Source organism: Leptosomus discolor, chromosome 3, assembly GCF_034619465.1.
Source record: "Leptosomus discolor isolate bLepDis1 chromosome 3, bLepDis1.hap2, whole genome shotgun sequence".
NCBI classification, from domain to species: domain Eukaryota; kingdom Metazoa; phylum Chordata; class Aves; order Leptosomiformes; family Leptosomidae; genus Leptosomus; species Leptosomus discolor.
This window is the reverse complement of record NC_141393.1, coordinates 51,318,059-51,341,788: the sequence shown is the minus strand read 5'-3', so window position 1 is coordinate 51,341,788 and position 23,730 is coordinate 51,318,059. Positions and strand designations below refer to the sequence as shown.

Here is a 23,730-nt window from a genome sequence, read left to right as displayed (position 1 = left end):
CTTTCAGAGGTCCCCCTGCCCAAGCCCCTACCTCCCCCTCCAAAGCTGACCTCCATTTCAGTCTGCACTACTCCTTGTACTCCAATTGCAATTCATCAGCCAGGCTCGAATAGCTGTTTTCAGTCTATAAATCATCAGGCTAGACATCTGCCCAGCTTTCAAAGGAGTTTTGTTCTTCTTGTTGGCTGCTGCAAACTTTAAGGTACTTGGAGGCCTGAAGCAGCCCAACCACCCCCTCCCAAGCAACCTGCGTTAATTTAAAATGCAAAGGACAGCTTCACAGAGAGAGCCCAGATGATGATAAAGCACTATTGTTTGTGCCTTTATGGTCCGAGACTCCAAACTTGATGTTTGCGGATTATTCTGAGAGGTAGCTGCTGTCAGGGAGAGACAGAGACAAAGCTGTGTGTCACTGTGTGCTGCAGGCCACCTCCCCTGGCCCTTGTGACAGCCCTTACACAGGCTGAGTAAGAAGTGTTACAAGATGGTGTCCTCCAGCACCGCACAAAGACCTGCTGAGGTCGTGGAGCAAATGATCAGAAAGAAGCTGTCAAAGGCTGTCGCACCACCTCCCCCTCGGGTCAGGCAGTGAGTCACTGAAGTGCTGGGCACAGCTCTATCAAAGGAGCTGATACCTCCAACAGCATCGGTGCTGGCGCTTGATCTGCTCCTGTGAAAAAGAGACCAGTCAGCAGCGCCGGGCAACACAAATGCCGCAGATGGGCTCTGGATGCATAAGGGTGGCTTTTAACCACGCATTCTCCATTTTTACCAGCATCTGCAAGTGCGCGAGGCACTCTGCAGCCAGCTGCTGAGAAGACAGCTTTGGGGTGTTCCCTGTGTGGTGCCTGAGGTGACTCCTTGCTCACATTCTTGCTCCTGCAAGAAATGACCAGGAGATTGAAGGTCACCTCTGGATCATGAGGCCAGGGAAGGCTATGTGCTGGGGCAGAGCACATGGAGAAGGGATGCTGCGAGCCAGCCTTGTGCTTCATTCCCATGATTTAGCACAGCCTCCTGCTCTCTGTTTCATCAGCTCCTTATGGATATGTTTTTACTATTCTAAACACTGTCACTTCCCCATCCTGAAACAATTTCTGCCTGAAACACTAGCCTGTTTTGCTTTTAGCAATGAAGGTCTATTGTAATACTCATAGGCAGGTTCATTCACTTTTTTATGTGGAAAAGCCTTCACTCTATTTTAAAATTATTCCCTTTTTCCTCACCTCCATTTCAATGTTTCCTTTGCTATGTTCCTAGTGGATCTGACACATTAATACAAGACAGTGACCTATGACAAAAATACTTTTATGGAGTGCTTGGGCAGGAAGGATTACAGGGCTTGAGCAAGAAATAAAAATACAATGAACTATATGAAAATTCAGTTCCGATGGACTCATTGCTGTGAAAACAGAAACAAGTGAGAAGACACCTTGGCAAGGACTCAATCATTTTCTGTACAGCATTCACAGAAGCAGCCAAGGGTTGAAAGCTGTTGCAAAGCTATTTGGAATAGGGAAAACAGTACCTGAAGGGAGATGACACACTTGGACATTCTGCATTTTGTAAGTGAAAACAAAGAGACAGGATCGGAGCTGGAAGTGAGAGTTTACACAACAGCACCAGGTCTGTTGGGCAGCGGTCTCTCCCAGTACCAGATCAGCAAACGGCAGGCTGTCTTCATAACACCGAGAAAACACCTGCTGAAGTGCAGGCCAGGGACTCTGCACCCTTGGCCATGATGGGGAGAAGATCAGAGACGAGGGGAGAAGGTGCCAGGCAGCAAAGCTGGGACTGAGGGGTGGTTTTGCACGGCAAGCACTGACCTTCCAGCTCGCAGCCTGAAACTGAAAGCACTGCACCAGTGTGCTTCCAGCTCTCCAGAGCACACTTATGAACAGAAAAGGGCCTTTGCCACCAGGTCTGCCTGGATGTACCCTGGCTGGAGTACACTGAGTTACCCAGGACAGAGGGTAGGGAAGCCATCCAGGACTAAACTGGAGAAATTTACTCTCATGAGCATTTACAAGCACAGGAGAATCCGTATGTGTTTTGCAGCCGTACTACTGACCAGAGTCCCAAGACAATATACTTCTCCTTGACTATTACTACCGACGAAGCTCTAGAGCATCTGCTCAGCCCTCGGGAGCTGGAGATGCTGGAAGAGACAGCTGCCTTCTGTGGTAGCAACAGCAGCACAATCTTGGACCTCGAGGTCTTTTACCCCTGCAGGGAAAGCAAAGACTAAGCAAAACTATACACTGGGGCTGCCTGTTTCTCCTCTTCAAAACTCAGAGCAACAGGAAAAATCACATTAATTTCCACAGAGATTTTATCACCTCAGTCTTGGCATGGGAGAGGCATCTCCGCCCAGCTGTGAGCAAGCAAGCACATTTTGCTGGCTTTTTTTATGTAATCAGAACAAATTCCTCAGAGATGAGTCACAGGGTTTCAAGGGTGTCCAGAGAGATGTCAAGCAGGCCTCAACTGTAAATCAGCAACACACCTTGCTGAGAGGAAGCACACTTGCAGGCAGGCCTGTTCCCCCTGTGGACACCAGGCAAGGGAAGGTGCTTGATGGATGTTCCTCCAGGGAGGCTCCCACAAGCCACACACACAGACCCAGTATGCTGCTGGTGTTTACATTTCCTCTGTAAAGACAGTGATGGTTTCAGGGTGGAGCTTTAGTGCTTCCCTCCAGCTGCTCTCCAGGCTTAAACACTGAAGATTTTCCATCATTCAGGCTGGAGGAGCCCTGCAGTCAGGGCAAAGATTTGAACTTCAGAAACAGAGGTTCTGCCCCACCAAAGCCCGGTCAAACTGCAGGGGTTCCTGCCCACGATGTTTTTTATGGTGGGACAGCTGTATCCCATGGCAGTTGTTTCAGTGCTGTGATGTTGCTACGTTAAGCAAACCTGCTCCACTCACCTGCCCAGGAATACAGTGCTCCAGCCTTTGTAGGTCTGCAGGCTAGACAGAGGACAAAGATAATAACTTGCATAATTTCAAGGCATAGCCTGGTTTAGTGGCTCCTTTAGAGGCTGAAATGTAGAGGAGGACCATGAAGAACTAGACCTGGACACAATCCCAGAGGTCAAAAGTAACACCGAGGAAAATGCTGTGCATGCTCTTGGGCCTTTGGGTGTCAGAGCAAATGGAACAGACAAAAACCTTGGTGGAGCTCGGCTCTGGGCCAGTCATCTTTCACCAATACCAAGGTCAAGGTTTGGCACAAGGTACCAATGCAGGCCAGCCTCCCAATTTGCAAACCACATGCAGGTCTCTCTTCAAGCAGGGTGCTTCCAGTCTAGAGCGGGGCAAATCTCAGTTTGTGCGATTTTTGAGGGTAACTGCAGAAGACACAACCCAACTATTACTATGCCTTTTACCTTTCAACTTCACCCTCAGGTGACTAACAATTACCAGCTACCATTAATATTAAATGGGAGAGAAAGAAATGCAATCCTCTCTCTGCTCTTCACATTCTACAATATCACAAACAATTTGTCATATTGGGAGGGGCAGAGGCAGGAAGAGCATTAATTATTGATACTTGGGAACAGATGGCTTTTCTTGTACTAGGGCAGGAAAATGTAAGAGGGTGAGGATGTGAGGGCAGACACGTATCAGATAACTAGCCTTCAAGTGGAACAGGAACCTTCATCCTAGAACCATCTCTGCTGGCCTGCAGAGCTCTCATCAACAGCCCCGGCTGCAGAAATAAATCCACTGACATCTGCATTAGTGAGGCTTCACCGGAACATTTCTACGCTCCCTCACGTCCATACAGAACATCCTGATATGATGACTGACAGCTTCCAGGCAGCAGACGCCTGACAAACCAGGCACTAACTAGTTCTCTTTAGGAGACCCTACTGGTTGCGTTTCACATGTTCGTCCTCATCTACTGCCCTGTGCCATGCAAGGTTTATTCCTGAGACCACATACGGTGTCCAAGAGTGACTCCCTCCTGTCTTCCACTGGCTTCTGCATCCCACTCAGGGTGCCGGCCCCCAGAATCAAAGATCCAGGCGGTCTGGACCAGTGACTTCAACCAGAGACTCTGTCATCCAACTCTTTTTGCCAACTTTTCCCATTGATTCATGTAAGGATCAAAAGCAAGAAGACTTCATTCTTGTCGGCTCCTGTGTAGGTGTCCCCGAGGTCAGAGACACCTACCAGGTTGCAAAACAGGCTTGGCACAGGACACCCACTGTGATTGTCCCCATGTCTAAGAACAGATTGTGGGACTGACATCCTTATGAGACAAGAGGAACAACTGGGAAAGAGTGATTCTCCACCAAAGGCAGCCAATTCACTAGAGTTGACACAGTGGCACCACAGAGACAAAAGCTTTTCCTGAAACCTTCATGAATAGTCTCTGTATTCACTGCTGGAGCCAGGCATCTGCTTCCATTTTCACTCTGGTGTAGTCGTATCTTTCCTGGAAGACTAAGGAACCAGCTGTACTGACTCAGACCTGGGCCTGGGTAGCCCAGAGTCCTGTTCCAGGCAGTGGTTATGAGCAAGACACCCAGGAAAGAGTCAGAACTGGGCAAGCCAATGGTGATACCTCCTCTACTACTGCAAGAACGATATTCCTCAGCTATTTTCCATTTGGGGATTTCACAAGCCAGACAACACCTCTGTACATAGTGACTCGATTAATTTTTCCTCTCTGGATGTACCCCTTAAATCCTGTAAATGGACACTAACTTTCCCAGCCAGCACTGATTAAATCCATGGTTATTCCACTGAGCAAGGCAGACTTTCTTGCTACCTCCACAGGCGCAAAAGGTCCTGAGGACCACAATGTGCAGTCCATTGATATACTGGGGACCTCCTCACAGCCTTTCCCCAAATTCCGTTTGTTCTCTTGGCCTCTGTTGATAGGTTGTTCTAAAACCTCATTACTCTGATAATTAGACACGCTCTTCTCATTTCTCAAGCTAACTAACCACTAATTTCTAATCCCTCTCAGTCTGCCTAGGGTCAAGCAGCCTGCAGCCTGAGAATCCTAAGATGTGTACAATCTTGTAATTTGGAAAAACACAACTTCACAGCTTCCCTCCTGGCCTTGATCAATGGCAAAGAGCTCAAGGTGAACAAATGCCAAGTACCAGGAGCCAGCTACTGTCCATGAACAATACAACTTTTCACAACGTGGAGTAGGATGGAGAAAGTTTCCCTACCTAGGAGCCAGTAAAGAGGGGGAAGCAATCTTAGAAAGACTTGGGCCACATCTGTGCTAGGAAAGACTGAGCTCTACCAAGGATGCAACAACCCTTCCTACTATAGAAGCTTTGACCAGTGTCCAAGTTTGCTCTAGTTTGGTACAGGATACGGACAGACCTGAAAGAGCATCTTTATACTGCTGCATTACACCAACACCAGAGCTTTTGTTCCTCTAAAAATGCTGTTCATCTCACTGTGATAGTACCAGAAAATGTTTCTAATGTAGATCTGGTTTTAAAGAGCAGTCTCCACAGAGCCATGATGTGTTTACACTAGCTAACTGCTGAACAGTCAGCCAAGAACTAACATGCACAGGCTAATCTCACCTCCCTCACATTCACAGGGGCTGGGGAGGGGATCATTTAGCAAAAGAAGCCTATGGATTAGAGAGCAATACAATGGATCAAAAAGCACGAGGAGGCCACATCTTTTTGACCCCAGAGCAGAATTGCTCCCTTTCACCCTACTTGAGTTAACATTTATGTGAATCTTTTTTCCTGCTGCTTGAAGAAGGAATCACACTATATACACATTCCAGAGAACTTTTCCCAGCAGAAATAACCATTTTTAACACACACTGCACTTGGGAGAATGTCCAGAATTTTACAGGCAAATGCATGGGTGGAGCTGTTTTGACCCATAAAGGAAAGCTGTAGGTTGACATCACGATCCCAGTTAGGCTCTGGAGTCAGGGTAGTCGGCATGCTTGGGAGGAAGATGTGCTTGGCAGGAGCTCCCTACCTCTTTGATGGCAGACATCTTGATGTTTTCATAGTAGTGCAGTGGTGCATTGGGTGAACTCATGTCATAGCCAAACCCAGCTACCGCCACCTCATCACAGTTGTGGAGCGCCATGGTTATTGCTACGCTTCCCAAGGTGGGGATGTTCTGAGAGGAGAGAAAGCAGGAATGGAAGTCATTAGCAGGTTGCCATTTCTATAATCAAAGATTTCCTCTTACTGTCTCTGCTCACAAGGGCACTGCTGCTACTAAGCAGAAAATCAGGAACACGGTATTTGGTTATATCTACACATGAGCTGCCCAATGCCAGTTTGTGGGCTCGGTAGCCTCCCAACTTGTAAAGAAAATCATATGTTAGCCAGCTTCCTGCAAAGCATCTAGGACAAAAGCAGCAGCTCTTGTTTAAGGCTCTATGACCTGACTTTCCAGGGAAGTACTGCAGGGCAGAGGGATTAATGCAAATGGTCAGGCTCCCCTTCCACAACTTCGCTATCCTGAGAATAGATGTAGATGAGCTGGAGGATGATTTGCTTAGTATATGTTAGTTTTCTAATAAAATGAAATTAAAATTTTACAGAAATTAAAACAGATGTAGATACTGGATTACAGTTCTGTGCACATCACTGGCTTCCAGCTAGGCTAAGGAGAAATAGTTAACCCAAACGGGCTACGACACAGGAGTAAAGTGAGGAACAGTACAAACTCTTTATTTTACTGATGGCAAAAGCAGTTAAGGAGGCCATTAAACAGCTCTGGGAGATGGAAGAGATCAGGCAGACCCAGTCAGCAGTGTGCACTGAGACCCCTTCCTTTACTCAGGGGCACCCTCACAGGCAAAGGGCACTTTGGCCTGTGCCATACCCTTCCTAGCCACAGCTTACTGGGAAAATGAGGAGCAGTGGGAAGCCAGTCAGAGATGGGTGCTAGCACTCTGAGCGGGGACACCCTGACTGTCCTCTCCTGTCGGCTGACCTGCCATTTGCACCAAAGTCCAGCCTCAGCCCTTCCCATTTCTTCTGGCTTCTGCCAAGGCCCTGTGACAGCAGTGCTGTATGGCTGCAACTCCTCTTGTGCGTTCAGATGAACATGACTGCTGTGATAGATGACTGCTTCCAGTGTAAAACTCTAGCCCACAGACATTTCTAGCCACCCTGTAGTCAGAAGAATCCAGAGGCAGCTTTACCCCAGGGGCTAAGGAGAGGCTGGGAAATCCACCCACATATCTTACCGTCATTTGTAGAGCATCGAACACTGATGTATCAAAAGTATCACAAATTCAGTGGACATGCTCAGACAGTCACCAAGGGTGACAGCCTCTTAGCTGAGATGTAGAAACCAACTGCACACATATTTTGCATTTAACATGGTTTACCCCAAATCAGTAAGTAATGCTATTGCATTTCACCTGATGTCGGTAACAGACTGGGAACACAATGTTTTGAGTTTCTGCCTCTCATTCAAAGGAACTGGCTTTTGGCAGCACACTACCTTGCTCACTTCTGATTGCCTGACCGGTTCCAAGACCAACATTTTCTAAGCAAAGAATGCCACCCATATCCTAGTTGAGATGTGCAGAGCTGGGAGCACAACCCATGTGCTATGGAGAACTCCACTACAGTGCACTGGAATTACACTAATCTGGAGACAAACATGTAAAAACTGCTTATGGCTGAATCATCAAGACATTAAATTAAAAAATTTGCAACATAACTGTAACACTGCACATCTGAAATGAAAAGACCTTAATATATCCTCCTGTGCCAGCTCTAGATGTTAGGAAAAACAGTAGTCATTTTGTTCTTACTGCTTAATTTCAACTGATACTCACCACATACAATATTGGTTTTATTTTGGTTACTTTAGTTAATTGTTAATTCACTGGTAGCCATTAAATACCAAGGAGGTGTTTAAAAAAAAATTGGAAAAAGTTTATCAGGCAAGGGTAAGAAAATTCCCCCAAATTTCAAAATATGCAAGAACATCCTGTCTTCCCAGGCATGGCAGTTCAAATTCAGATATTCTCAGCTTCATGTTTTACATAGGAGATGACATTTAGATGTCACTGGAATTGCATCAGCTGGTAAGCGAACTTGCCACAAAACCCCTTCCCTCAGCTGAGCTGTAGTTACAGTGTCTAAAACATAGTGAGTAAATGGTTATGTCCTTGAGAATGTGTCGTTCTTGGGAATAAGATGGCATTAACACCACCCACACTTGTACTGGGCCCATTCCCACGGTACAGCTCAAGTGAGACACAGGGTCTTTGCCTAGAGGGAATTTCACTGGCCAAGTTATCATTTAAGAGCTAACTTTCTAATGTGAGCCTTACAAAACACAGAGAATTACTCATACTACCCAACCTCAAGGGATGACTGCCAAATCACCGTAACTTTCTTTCAGGCATATTCTTATTTCTGTTTGGAGAATAACAGATTACAGAAATCAAAAGTTAATTTTCCTTTCGTCACCAAATATCTGCCTGACTTTTTTCTACATATAATGGCCTTTATTGAAAAATAGGAGATAATTTTCTCATCTGCTTCTGTTCTTCAGCAGTTCCTGACGTGCCAGTATCTCAGTACTGCCTGCTCCTCTCTCAAAAATGATTAAAACCCCACAGACTACCAAAGAAGTCCTAACCTCTGGGACTGTAGCAGATGTATCTGGTTTGGCCCCTACAACTATCAGAAATTCACACGGTGTCCCTAGCAAAATAATTTTCTGTTGTCCTAAAATCACATTCAAAAACTGATGATCTGATGGCAGTTTTAAAGTAAGTCATGCCTTATTTATGTCAGCACCCTCCAATACTATGGTAGCTACAGCCTAGTGCGTGTGTTCCCCTTGAAGAGAGAGATCTGCAGCCATTCACACCTTCACTGCTGAGATGCAGCCTCACGTCCCACTGCAGCAGTCAGAACCCTGTGGGCTAGAGAAGACCATCTAGGAAATACTGTAAAAATTATTATCCCTGCTATTCACTGATGGCATTAACTCTGAGAGCAGCACGGGGCTGCTTGCAGAGCCCACCCTTAGTAAATGGTGTGGATAACAGCACCTGCTAAGGGAAGAACGTGAGTACAAACTCTGTGTGTGCACTCACATATGTCTGGATCAAATACACGTAACTGGCCATTTGTTCCAAACTGCTCAAGTTGAAGAAGAAGCAACCATCAGACAAGAACTGGGGGATTAGAGAGACTTGAAAAAAAAAGGAGCCAGCTTGAACAGAAGTATAAAAGAAGCATGACTGCAGGTTAACTATATGTCATTAGTAAGTAAATACAGCGCTTTGGTCCTGTTTTGGTTTAAGCTATAGAAACCGAGCGGTCTTCTCCTGTGTCAGCCTGTTGAGCTTCTGCTACTCCTTCCCTCTGTTGAAAATGAACCACTGCCTCACGTCCAGCTTGCGGCACAGGAAACAGAAGGCCCTGTAGGATCTAGGGACGCGTCCTGGGGTGTGCTGCAGAGAAGCCAACTCAGCAGCATTCTCTAGGTCCAGGGGAAAGGGCTCTCCTATCCTCTCAGCAGAGAAGTGGCAAATGAGAGTGGACATGTATCAGAGCGAGGAGACAGTTACAATTATTCTCTGGCTGCATCTACACAGCTTCCAAGCTCTCCTGATTGTTCACAGGCATATAAATTCATTTGCTGCTAAGCTCTCATCTGGACCCAGTGAACCACGTACAACCTTTGGGGCAAGCTGGAGGACAGGTCACTCCAAAAGAAGTTAGGCATCATGGACGTGGCTGTGCTAAACCTGGCTTGCTATGCCCTGCACAATGCGTCAGTGCTATGTCACCACACACACCCTTGTGCCGTGCCCCAAAGACATACCAAACCAACCACCACACCTCTTGCATTGAGTTATGAAAATACAACTCTCTCAAACAACTGAGCAGGCCCCTTGTTATTTTAGGCCACTGCTAAGGAAACAAGCCAAAATCCCAACATTCCCCCTTAGGAATAATAATCTGGGGTTGGAACAGCAAAAGCTTGTCTTCCTGCTCATATGGCCCTCTATGTGCCTGGATATTCCTGTACCACCAAGCAATGCTGCTTTCAACCAAACGGTTGAAGAATGGCAGCGCAGTGGTGGCCAGTACTTAGGCAAGCCTCCTGGGATGCTGCTGGATGCATGGCCAGCCTCGGGGGGGTGGGGGGAGTGATGGCGGCTGCCTGGAATGGGCCAGCAGAACCACTGCTCCAGATGTTGCCATGATGAGTTTCTGACCTGAACTGGTGCCCACTGATTGGGGAAAGCTGGGAATAGCAAGACCCCAGAAAACACTGGCAGCCCTCTATCCCTGCCAGTTCCCTGCCAAAAGCACTGAACTTGACCTTGCTCTGTACCTGCTGCAGGTGTCTGTCCCAGCTGGGGCCCACAGTGGGTACCAGGTTCAGCATCCCCTCTCCAGCTCTGGTAAACACCTGCAAGGGCAACCTCCCCGAATAACATAATCAGCCTGAACTGACAGTCCGTATCTCCAAGCCCAGTCTGGTTGTCTAAGCCCAAACATCTGGAAAATTTAATGCTCCTATCTAATATATTGCTCACCAGTGACCAGCCCTTTGCCTCGTCCCATTTGAGAGAACATAGCACACCAACAGACAAGCCACAGGTGACACCAAAAGGCCATTTGACAAACAGAAGTAGCAAACACAGCAGTGGTGAGCAACAGGTCACTGCAGCAGTGATGGGCAAAGGCTGTCTGTGCACCTGGAGCATGGCTCCTTCCAGGGGTCTACTGGCACATGTCCTTCATCGGTGAGGTGAGCACATGCATAGTGGATCCTGGGTGAGAAAAGCATAGAGAGGCAAAGATCTCTGGTCTTGTGCTGCGTCAAGGATCACTGCAAGTTCTGTGTGGTGCAAACACAGCCAGTCTGCAGCACCAGGTCCGGGGACCAGAAATTACTTTAGCAGTACAGACAGACATAGAATAGGTTCTCCTAACTCCTCCTACACTGTCTTCTCCTGCAAAGGGAAAGATAAAAGGCTTCCCCTTAAGACACTGCTGTTTCATCTTCCATTGGTTCCCCTGAAGAGGCTTTAAAGACTGACTTCTACTCAGAGAAGAAAAGAAGCCAGTCAGCAGAAACGAACACCAGTCCTCCTTTGGACTTACTGGAGGTTAAGCATCACCTCACGGGCTTGCGTTGGAGACCTAATGCTGGTGACTGAACCGGGGGACCATAACTGCTCTTTGCTTGGTGCATGTGAAAAGCTCTTGCTCCTTTTCATTCCATGCCCGGGTCATTCCTGTGTCATTGCCTGCTGAACTGGAAGGAAATGACTGCTGTAAATCTGTTTTTAGAAATATTTGACTCCCTTAATATGTTAAATGAATTCCAGTTATTTATAGGATTTTACTTAGCTCAGGATAAGACATATTGGATTGTTCAGACTATTTCAATTACTACCTTTTTCACTAAAAGGATAAGCATTGCTAAAGAACAAAATCCCTAAAAACAGTAATGCAACTAGATATTCAAATTGGTTTGATTATGATATTAATTTATTTAAGCGAAAACTTGAAAAATTGCTCACCTAGGAAAAGTTACCATAATTTTACCAGATACAGGCTTGATCACCTAATGGCAATAAAGTCAAAACAAAAATAATACAAAACAAAACCACAGTAGCCATCACACACTATACACAGCAGTCATTGCATTTACTTTTTGCTCATTTATGTTTGCACAGGAATAACTCCAAATGTATGCTTTGCTTCCCTTAGTGGGCAAGTCTGGAAATATGGCATAAAAAGCAATTTAGCATCACTTATTGTACGCAGACAAGTGCCTGACACTCTGCAAAGTGGTCCGTGTCACAGCAGCTTACAGTCTCTAAGTAAGGTGCACCTGTAAGGTGCTCCCACAGCTACCTCCATCCATGCACTGAATCAGCTGCAGTACTGTCAAAAGACAAAGCAGAGCATCTCCAACACTTTTCCTTCAACTCCCCTAGTAACCCCTTGCTGTAAGTGGAAGAGAGCCTTCAGAACTGGCGGTCTGCAGTACAGCAAGGGCCTGCATGGAGACATGACAAGCTGCCCAGCAGGTTTCTGTTCTGCCATTTAACTGCTGAACTCCTATATGACTTAGCCCAAATCAAGTACCTTTGACCACATCTAACCTGATGCACAAGCTCTGATTCACTGTTTGCCACAGAGTAGATTCCTGTGGAATGCAGGGAGTCTTTCTTAAGGACCTAAAGATTTCACAGAGGGCAAGCAAGGGCATGACTTTACCACAAGCTAGCTGTTCTGTGGTAACCATATATATATATATGCTTCACCCTATGCTAAATTGGAGTTCATGGCCTACTCTTTCATTGAAAAGTAAACTCCCTTCAGTTACTTTGCAATTGTCATATGCAGAAGCATATGGTTGGGCATTTATTGAGAAGCAGCTGGTATGCATTTACTTGCTACCCTATAATGGGTTGTCTGAGTGTCCAATTCCCCAGCAGGTCATGGACTGATCACACTGCACTGGTGATGGATTTAACAGTCCAGTCCATGAAGCAGATGTGCTGTCTTGCAAACCCAAAGCTTACAATGACACTAAGTCTCTATATTTAACCGACTGCAGCTGCAGCGGCCCTTTACCTGTCTCTCTATCTGCCTTAGAAGATGCTGTGAGAGTGCAAAAAAAGGAGGAGAATCATGCAACTGGAAGAATGGGGTGGCAGACTGCTCTGCTCCTGCCATCCCCCACCTCTTTTCTCCTCAATAAACACCCAATGGGTCCCAAGACGTGACCTTCACACAGCGACAGTCCAGCAAGAACGGCCCAGGAGACAAAGTTTGCTGGCACCAGGGCAAACCAGTACTAATGAGAAAGGGTCGTTATGACCAGCCAGGGGAGCTGAAAAGCCTAAGGAGCAAAGGGTCACCACTGGCATCTCCAGAAAGGCTGCCTGCCCACATGCGAAACCACATAACAGCAAAGAGAAGTCCTGCAGCAGGGGACATGCTAATGCTCCAGCATCAGAGGTTAATCTCTGAGTGCATGTGGGCTGTCAGCATTCTGCAGAGGTGCTAATCCATGGCTGGGTGCCTGAGCAGCCTGATAACACCTCCTGCACATGGCTCCTCCTTCACCAAGTTGGTGCTGAGGCTGTGTGAAGTCCAGAGGAGAAGTTTTGGGCAGCAGAGCTTAATCTCACAAAAAGTTAAATCATAAGCAGTTCCGTGGATGCACAGCACCAGCAGAGAGAGAGAGAAACGACCACAGTCTGCACTGGAGTTCTTGGAGTCTGGACAATTTGTGCCATCTGAAATGTTCTCCTGGTCACTTCATATCATGCTCAGGGCTCCCAGAGAAGCCAGAAAGCCACTTCTCAAATGCTTCTGAGTGCTACTGAGTAGATAGGACTATTCACTACACAGCAAAAAACATCATGGCAGTAACTATCCCTACTGCTGTACATGCAACAGGCAATGATGCCTCTGAATTGATGTTCACACTCGTCCCCCAGTAAGCTGTCTGCAGTGCAAGGTAGGCTACTGCATGACTGAATTACCAGCTGCAATACCAATGATGTCTGCTTTCAAGCCCAAAAGACCCGTATACACAGAACTTCCACCTAAACATAAATTACATACATACATCTTTGTCTAGTGAGACAGCCAATCCTGTGCCCACTCTTGAAGAGCATTCTTCAATCAAAGAGAGGATCTTTATTAGCTCATTTCTTTCATTCTAAACCATCTTCAGGCAATAACATTTAACTTTCGCCAGACATTGCTAGGATCCTAAAGTTTTTTTTTTATCACCAGCTTATCCCAAGAAAAGAGAAGTCCACATGTAAAAGGAAACAGCTCTCCCTCTTCTTAAGACATCACTAAATGGACTGAGGAAACTCCTGAAAAGCTCTACCATTCCCAAAGAGAAGTCACTGTTCATTGTGGGTGATCACAATTTTGCTCCTTGCTCAGACTTTTGGCTACTAATGCCACAAATGCAACTAAAATGCACGTCTGAGTTGTAGCCCCTACTATCCTCCAGAACCATCTGGCCCAAATTATATTATCAAAGCAGAGGATGTTACTACATTCAACCTTTATTGAATCCTGGGAAAAACGCTTTGAGATCAGCCTCAAACTATTTTGCTAGCTCTCCTCAACCTTGCTGAAAAAGCCCCCAAATTATGAAGTTAATTGGCAGCACATTGTTACCATATGTGGCGTGCAAGAGAAGCACTGAAGTTTATTTAGGCATCAGAACCAACGAAGAGAGGAATACTGCTCCTCTTTATGAGGATTTCATGTTGGCCTTGATTACTAAGGCATCCCCAGCCTTGATTCTCCTGTGTGTAGCCTGCCCAACATACCACAGCACACTGCAGCATGGCGGCGCCAATCTGCCCCCAACCCAGTCCCTGCTGAAAAACTCAGGACACATAATGTTAACTGTGCTTTTGCTTACTAGACCTCAGCGTTTTCCTTTTCCATGTTCATATGCTTCTTACGTGAAGTTTTCCAGGCTGTCTTGCATCTGTAAAGCATGATTCTGAACCCAACCAGATATGTTCTGTGGCTGCTGGGTCACACTGTCTCTTCTGCAGCAATTCTTCTTGCTCTAGCTGCCTCACTCATCTTGCTGGATCTCTCTCAAATCTTTCACGAGAGTTGGATTCTTGGTCTACAGGCTGATTTCCCTTCCCATTTAGAGTCTCAGCGAAAAAAGGTCTGCAGCAAATTTGTATCACTGCAGTCCTACTCAGACTCTTCTTTCCTCTTTACACTGGCAGCAGTAGCTTCTGTTGAAGCATCGGCATTGATGCAGCAGCATTCGCTAAAGCATGAAGTCCCAGGAGCTCCACGACAGCAGTCCATAGTCGATATCTGCAGTAAAATTTGTACTCACAGGCTAGAAATACTCTCTCCCTATTTTTAAACGGTGATAGAATCACTATATTAGAGTGTCCTTGCACAGACAGCACAGGGTATACTAATGTCATAGCCCCACAGATGGACCTGCAGAGCTCCTGCTGCCCCATCTGAAGGAATGAACTACAATTTACACAATCTAGTAGGGGTCACGGGCAAAGATTGCTTGCTTTAAAGCTCCATAAACTATTTTTAAATGCTCAAATGGACTTTTATGAGGTGAAACATCAGGTTTCAATTAAGATGCCTCCATTTCCCAATCTGATGTGTGTTAAACAACGTTATCAAAACCCCATAAACTTCAGTTCACAGCATTTTCATTTCTGGATTCTCTCTCCTCTTAGCTTAAGTAATATCTTGTGTATTAAAATAACGTGTTTAAAAACAAAAACAGATCTGGAGAAAATAAAGGCAAAAATTTTGATAAAATCTGTCCTTCACTGGGGCAGCAGTCCTGAGTTTCTGGAAGACAAATCAAAACCGCATCCGTCTAAGGGGAGAATGCAGAGAGGTGAAGTTACCTCCCAGGTGACGGAAACATTTGGGATAAGATACGTTCGATGCGCGGAGCAAAAATCCAGTGGTTCCAGAACCCTAAGACAGCTTCTGTACATACATACGCAGCAATGCACTTCACAAAAGACCCATTCTGTGTGCCTGAATCTGTCCGCACATCTTGCACACCCCGTTTTAAGAAGTTAATTTCTTACCTCCAGGCACCCACCCATCTGACCTGTATAAAACAAATGTCTTCAATACTTCTGAAGACGTCATGATAAAATTAGAGCATGGAAAATGATGAACTATTCTGTCTAGTCCAAATCCATGGTGCAACATGGCAAATCTGTACTGACAACAACAGAGGGACAATAACAGGGACAGAGCAAGCAGATCTTGTCCAGCAAAAGTGCTTCTCTAGGTTTGTCAGCTGTGCTAACGTGCCCAAAAATGTCACGTGTGGTCTCTATCTCTCTATCAACAACTACAGCGCATGTGTACATAGAGTAATTTACGCACCCAGGTATTTTCTAATGGTTGATATATTAGGTACAGCAAATATAAATAGGTTCTCACAAGAGTGTTGCATTGTGAGATAATCCAGAAAACCCAAGTTACCGCTAACACTCCAAAAAGCTGCACTGGGGGTGACAGATACTACTATGACCATAGTTAATAACTATGAGCTAGAACTGTGTTTTACGTCGTTTACTTTTGCAAACTTTTACATTTAAAACTTGCCACTGTAAGATCAGAATTTCTTATCAAGGGACTCATAAAACAAACCTTTACTCTCTTTTACTATAAGCCTGGGATACAGGATGAGACGTGCTATATCAGTGATTTTAGGCTACAGTATCCATGAGGACAGCAAATTGTAGAACAGTAGCATGACCTTTAGGGAGACCTGCACTAGTTTCAGGTGCACTGAGGGTGCAGAGAGGAGGATTCCTTCTTCCTTTTGGGAAGGAGCTCCTTCCACCCACACAAACAAGTGCCCTTCTGTCAGGTTGTGGGTGACAGGAAATCACCCTGCTGGTGCTGGAAGCCTCAGAGCTGCTTCTGTACAGCCATTGCCTCATACCAGAAAGGAAGAATCTTGCCTTGGTCTTAAGGAGGCTGAGCACTGCTACTGTAACTGAGTCAAAGTCCCTTCCCTTCATTGTCCAGTAGACACCCAAAGGTAAAGTAGGCACAGCGTACTTGGTCTCTTGTCCTTCCCCTTGGTTTTGCTTGTTCTGCTTTATACCTACCCCTCTGCCCATCAGGCCATTGTTGAAAGGCAGTCCGATGAAGCTGAAAGCTGCCTCCTGGATGAAGTAGGGATTCAGAATACGTATCTCATGAGGTTCTCTTGGGACACGGGTTGCCACTGACTTCCAAAAGCCATCAGAGGCACTCTGGTAACAAAAAGGAAAAAAATCAAGGAAATATAAACCAACAAACACAACTATATACAAGAGATAGCAGATTGCTATTATTCTTTAAAAAATAAAATTAAAATGCACCACTGGCAGCAGTGCCCACTGTCCCTGTTCACTGCCACAAGGCACTAGCATAAGGTTGTAGTGGGAGGCTGCATCCTGGAGGGGCGACAGCAGCATGTGCAGATGCACTCGAGCTAGTCTAGACGACAAGTGCGAGGAAGACCGAGAGGCCTGGGCTTCAGCACAAATGACCCTCTCCCTGGTGCCATCTTATCACTCTTATTGGCACTTCAGCTAGTTTGGGTAATGGCTTAAGCATTCCAGCACAGGCTGTAATCACTTCCACCTGCCTCCAAGGGTTGTACACTTGGATAGCAAATGCTTTTAAGAACATTCAAAGAGCTAAAAATGACCATACAGCTCTACTTTGAGTGTGAGCTACATGCTTCCCACTTTAGCCTAGATTTACCTTCTTCTGTTAGGTTTTATGTGAATTAAGCTGTAAGCTTATAAAGGTGTCGTTTTGTCTTGCGAAGAGTCATGCACGGTCATGGTACAAGGGAAAAAACAACTAAGTATGTCCTTTATGTTTACTCAATAGATTGTTTTTTAATTAAAGTCTTCACCCTGCAAACATGGGACAACACCGGCCTTGAATACTGCTGCCCTGCTAGACAGCTTGTCTACAGAGGGGCTCGTGCCTCTCTGCCACATTGCTTTATATCATTGCTCCTGCTAGTCCAAATGTTAGCAGGTAGAGCATGTACTGCCCTCAAAGTAACTGGAGGCTCCTTGTTCACAGGACTTACAAACAATTACGTTCTAACGTTTCACTTCTGTTTGGGTTAAAAATTCAGAGCAAGGCACAGGGAGGATGGCAAGAATTTTAATCTGCTAACGAACAGCTTTGGCAGGATAATCCGACTGAATACCTCCTTCTCGAAGCATTAAGCCATCTTCCCCGTGATGTCCATAACAAGTAACAGAGGCAGACATTACACTCTACATAAAAAGCACTGCTTTGGAAGTCATTATTTACAGCAGTTTTGGGTTGCTTGCAGCTTAGCAGTGACTTCACAGTTGCTTTCAAGGCACTGCTGAAAATGTTGATGATCCCCTGCAAAATCCTCAGGAGTCCCCCCTGCCCAGTAGTGATTCGGCCACAGCCAATGCCTGCTGCATTTCACACACTACTTGTACTGCACATCACTCCTGCACTCCTTACACCACGTAGTGCTAAACACCTTACAGAGGCTTCTTTATGGAACAATCCCATGGTTATCCTTAGCTGCTGAATTTCAGATCCTGAAGAACGAAATTTTTGTAGACGGCTCTTGCCTTATGAAAGGCATTAACATATCAAACTCGATGAGGATGCACACTGTTACCCAAAGCGACAGTCTGAGACAGCCAAATGCCATTGCTATTCTGTTCTGAACCCACACGCCCCCTCAAAGCTGCCCAAACATAATACGCTTTTGCTAACCAGGGCAAGGATCCTGTGAGTTTAAGTTCACATTTTCACAGCGGCAAAGTGCTCCTAGGACCCTAAATGGAAAAAAAATCCTAATTAACACTAATTTCTTTCATCCTAGTTGAATTAGAAAGAATGCCTGGTGTCAAAGTGGTCTAATACTTTCCATTACAATATGACATTTTCAGCCACTGAGTGATCCTGCCATTTTTAAACAAAAATATATTAGGAAAAAATATCAACTTTATAAATGTTAATAAAGTCCGATATCCATTTCACCAAGGGATTTGAGGGATTTGGTATGTCAGCTAAGTTTTGCCTCCTTGTGAAAACTAATTAAAAATAGCATAAATATTAAACCTTTGGAATTTCCTAAAAGCACATGTAAAGCAGAGGCCTTTCAGTTCCAGAGAAGGAGGGGGAAAAAAAAATAAATTAAAAAAAAAAAAAAATCACAATTCCACTTGCATGCTCCAGGTCTCACAGAAATGAAGATGATAAAATAAACAAAAATCTTGAACAGCTACTCATTCAGTGAAAACACCTTATCAGGGGTTTAAACAGGCACACCCTGGAAAAATACTGTGACCTTGAAACTAAAATAAATTTATAAGTTCAATTATGATTTCACGTGCAACTCTAAATATGGCATTACCTAAATTTTGAAAACAATTCAAACCAAAGCTCTACAAGCTATTTAAAGTGGACAAAAGCCACCTTTTGTTTGGACTCACACTCCATAGGAAAGTCTACGTAACTTCTGGGATTTAAGTAGGTTTTTACATTACACACAAAAAATGAAAGAGAAAAGAAAAAGCAGAGAGATTACAAACATTCGAGACTTTTATTCTTTGCTGTTGATTGAGCTGTTCAGAGAGATAACTACACATATCACAGTTGCCCATTTTCCCAGTGCTGTGTGAACCACTAGGACCATACCTGGGCTCCTCTCAGCTAGTTCAATACCAGTGCAAAATAAACGTGGACTCTATCCATAGCTGGGAATACAAGCTGTCTGCTTTGGTCCCTTCTGTGTGGCTGTTTCTCCTGTCTTTCATCCAGACTATTTGCCTAAGCATTTCCCTCAGCTATCACATTGCTCTGAAATTGCTCTGGCTTCTCCCTTCTGTCTCATTTCTATTTTGCTCTGTGTTCTTCCCTGTAACTTTTCGGGGCAGTTCCCCTGAGATTCTTATTGAGGGACACCAGGAGTAATCTTTCATTTTGGTGTGTTTTCCCCCTGTGGTTTCTAAAACAATCGTAGGGAGAAATGTGGAGTCTCAGCAGACAACTCTCACGCTTCCACCTATACAGAAGGCAAAACCCCATATAGAGCTAAAGAACTAAAAACTGTTTTCCTGGCTTATAGTTAACTGAAATTCTCAGCCTTGTGGTTTGGCTCTACAAACCCTGTAGCTTTGAGCTACATCTCACGCCTTGTGGTTTTGTTCTGCAGCTTGTCACTGGCAAGCTACAAAAGGCAGCACCACCACGACTGCAAGCCCCAGGAGGCTGCTCCCATCGGGAGCCTAGTGGCGGGAGTGCAGGCCCTTCCAAGACTCCACGCTACCACAGATGCTTGGCTGCGGTCTGCTGCTGCGCCGGGTGTGGATGTTTGGTTTGATTGTTCACAGATGTTCATCGAGGTTTCCAACGCGATCACTTCCCGTTGAGGAATGCTGTCCCTTTTTAGGCTGGGACGAGACAGGCAGCCACCTGAGGAGCAGCAGGCATGGGGAGGGAAGGCATGCTTTTCCTGCCAGATTCAGGAGCTTGCACTCGCAGTTTGAGGTTGGGGGCATTCCCAGTTCTCTGCTACAGTGGCTAAGCGTGCAGTGCTCAAGGGTGTGCCTCCAAGGATGCAATATCTCCCTTCCTGATTATCATAATGACAGTAAGTCAGAAAATGAGTCTGAAAACCGCTTAGGCAATGTTCCCACAGTACCTCATCACCTGCCATTGAGGTGGAAAGCATAGGGTCCAGCCTGGAAATTGTGTTTCCCTGTGTTAAGTTCCCACCTTTATAATTTGTTGGTATTACTGTGCACCTGAAGCCTCAGTCACAGATCAGCATTCACTGTGCCAAGGGCTGCCAAAAAGAGCTTATAGTATACGAATAAAGAAACAAGCAACAGAGAGAAAGGCAGACAGGAAAACATGCAAGTCTATAAGGGCCACAACATTTTTAAGCAATCTTGGAGTGTTTTCAAAACTGTATAAAATTGTAAAGAACATCACTAGAGGCTTTAGAGGAGACAATTTAAAAAAACAGAAAGAATTTAGATGGGCCAGGGCATTCAAGTCAGTCTGTTGTACAGCTCTTATCCAGGGAGAGAGGCAGAAAGAGCCCCTTTACAGACACCACTCCAGGAATAAACGGATATAGACGTGACAGACCAGAGATGGCAGGTTATGAGGAAGGGATGAAAAATGGCAGGGCTTACCTAATAGCTATAGGGACAACACAATCCAGTTATAATTCCATTCTGTCCATTTGCAGAATACTGAAGGGTAATAGTGACAGATGGCTGTAAGCTATTTTTGTCTCCATTTAGAATCTCCTGTTCTCAGATTTACCAAGGCAAATCAGAACATACGTTAAAATAAAATGTAGAAGCTCGGAGCCTTAGCCAAGAAGCACACCTCAACAGAAAATACAAACAGCTAGAAGCAGGCTGAGTCTCCCAGAATAACAAGATTTCTAATATACTAAGCAAAATTAGGGGTAATGATATTGCATCCTGATGATACAGATGTTGCCTCTTCTGTACTTCTGTGAGTGCCGGATTTAGGAGTATAAGCAGCATTACTCTGGAAGACTTCTAAGTCTGATGGGAAGGGGACAGGGAGATTGCAAAGGTCAGCTAAGCACAATGCAAAGTTGAGTAAAGTCTAGGTATGCAATACTCTACTGCAAAGCAACAGGAAAGATGAAAAGACTGGAGAGAGAACCTGTGGTAAATGGAGATCATTGCTCTTTTAAACTCTGATAACACGAGAAATGGAGAGGAAGAAAGGCGCAAGGGAAATGAAAAGCCAGGGGATGACATACGAGTCACAAGACCTCAGCGTGCCTGGGAGCACATAGTTCACCGGAATCTCTGCCCCCATCTAGGCTGGAATGTCGTTTATATGTCTGTCATCCACAAGCACTCACTGTCACACAAACACAGGGCACAGCAGGACTGCTGCAATCCATCTGAGGAGGCTTTTGAAAGGTTTCTACTCAGGCGTAACTGGATTAGATGTGGAAGGTGTGTTTCCACTAGAAAATAACCATCTTATCAGTCAATGCTGCATTTCTCAGCGGTCCAGGAGACAAGAAGGCTAGATAATGCTCTTCTACATGGTAATATAAATGGAGTTGCATCATTTGCACCAATTATCAAAGCAACAAGGAATTTTTAGCAACAGTAACAGAGGTGTTGAGAGCCCACAGCCTGGGTTGATGGTCAACTGCCAGACCCACTAGCCCACACTTTAAATATATTTACCCAGCCTTCTCAAAGTGATGGAGAATCCCTCACCACTCTCTGTACATGGCTCCAATGGCTAGCACTTGTTCTGAATTTCCCTATCTTCAGTTTCTAGAGTCTAGAAATGCTCTGGAGTCTAAAGCATTTTGTTACACTCTTATCAGCCCCACTGAAAAGCTCTTACTTTGCCTGAAGCAGGAACATTGCAGATTGTGTTCAAGTCCTTCCCTCATCTACAGTTTGTCCCACTGCCAAAACAGATGCAGCTCTTGGACTATCCAACAATATGATACTTCTAATATTTTACAATTTTTGTTTCTTCTCTCTGAATACCCTCCCACCGACCAAGTCTAAAATCAAGTGGTCGTAATTTCCCAGGCCATTCCTCTGTCGGTATTCCGACTTCCCAACAGCCTCACAGCACTCAAGAGAACTCCTGACAGGCTGTAAACTTCCAAAATTTAGTTTTTACTAATGTTTCTCAGTGTGAAACCCAAACACATTTTCTACCTAGCATTTCCAGTGGCAAACAGCAGCAAAGCATGATGGAGGCAAAAGCACCTCTTAATACATGGTACTACTAGAGTTTTTGGGTTTTTTTAAAAGCGAAAAATTTAACCATGCTTCTTTATTGGTACTGTTGAGCTAATAATACTTCACTACATTGGCTACAGATTAGTTTCTTTAGGTTGATAACAAGGCTGAAAACCACAAGAGAAGGGAAACTTAATTCACGTAGTGGTTGCAGACTTTACGTTAGACACATAAAAGACATGGCACCCTGGCTACACATGAAACTGGAAGTTGCCCTGTCCATAGACACCAGTTCAGAAAGCAGCAACCTCAATGGTGACGAAAGCCAGCTGGGACACGAGGGTGGCACTGGTGCTTTACACACCAGGTCAGTTTGCTAAAACATAGCAATGTGCTCTTTCCCATGGCTGTCAGTAGGAAGTTTTTGCTCTGATTACCTGCAAACATATATCAGGAATATGCAGAAAAGCATATACAAATAGGTCTACTGAATTCCAAACTTCATTTGACCTATACAGCTTTCAGTGCTACAGCTAATCTACCGACAGACATGGGCCCCCTGTGTTGCTGGTCTAATACCGACTGTCATCTTCTGATTCACACAACTAGGTAGCACGAGGCCAAGACCAGCTCTAAAGAGTCAGGAGAGCAAATTTATTTTTATGCTACGTTGTAAATGCAAAGGAATTATTTTTTCTTAATGTATTTCTATAGTTTTATCTGTGTAACCGAGAGCAAAGTACGGTTCACAGTTCTAAGATAACAAAACGCCATTGGAAAAGAGATTGTCCCGTGAAGAAAATGAAACTTGGAACATTGTCAGATGAGCCGCAGAAATAACCTGAAGATTATTCTGATTAATACCGTGTTTCACAAGTCAAAGCATAAGCTCACATACGGTGTATCAGAAGATATGTTTGTAGTATGTGCAAACAGGGTGATGGATAGACTGTACTACAGATACTTTTGATCAAAATGTAAGCTGGATTTTGAGCCAAAATTTGAAGAAATATTCCTGTTTTGAAATAAATAAGGAAAGAAAGAAGTTTTTAGTAAAAGCAATGGATTTAGATAATTTATGTTTTTGTTGTGGTTTTTTTTGTCTGTGAATAATAATAATCCTTCAATGAAAAAATATCTAAAGTAGGACAGTTTCAGAAAAATCCCAAAGAAGAACAGGCCCTATAATATCACTATTATTTACAGTGTATTTTATTCCCATAAGGGACCAGCCCCTTTATTTCGCTATTATTTTTATGACATACGTTTATGAAATGTCATACTCACATAACATCTATTAAAAGAATACCATGGCTGAAAGGCCAAATCTACGTTATTAAGTGCTGAAGTAGGACAACAGTCCTGGAACTTCAGAGCTTCAGCTCAGGACTTCTGTTGTGAATAGTGACTTTCCAATTTTCCCCACAAGAGTTTTCTTACATTGC

The 23,730-nt window shown here is 44.7% G+C and overlaps 1 protein-coding gene across 9 annotated transcripts in view; it reads right to left on the bottom strand.

Moving 5' to 3' along the window:
* ST3GAL3 (ST3 beta-galactoside alpha-2,3-sialyltransferase 3) overlaps window positions 1-23,730 on the bottom strand; it is a 210,140-nt gene that overhangs the window by 7,460 nt on the left and 178,950 nt on the right. For 4 of the 9 annotated variants that reach the window (XM_086461948.1, XM_086461949.1, XM_086461951.1 and 1 more), the window contains 2 exons: window positions 16,628-16,774; window positions 5,977-6,123 (listed from right to left, as the gene is read on the bottom strand). The exons of 4 other annotated variants lie outside the window; for them this stretch is intronic. In XM_086461948.1, coding sequence (XP_086318074.1) covers window positions 5,977-6,123; window positions 16,628-16,774 — 294 coding nt within the window. The remainder of the gene's footprint in view (window positions 1-5,976; window positions 6,124-16,627; window positions 16,775-23,730) is intronic. One more of the 9 variants, XM_086461954.1, reaches the window with a different exon arrangement.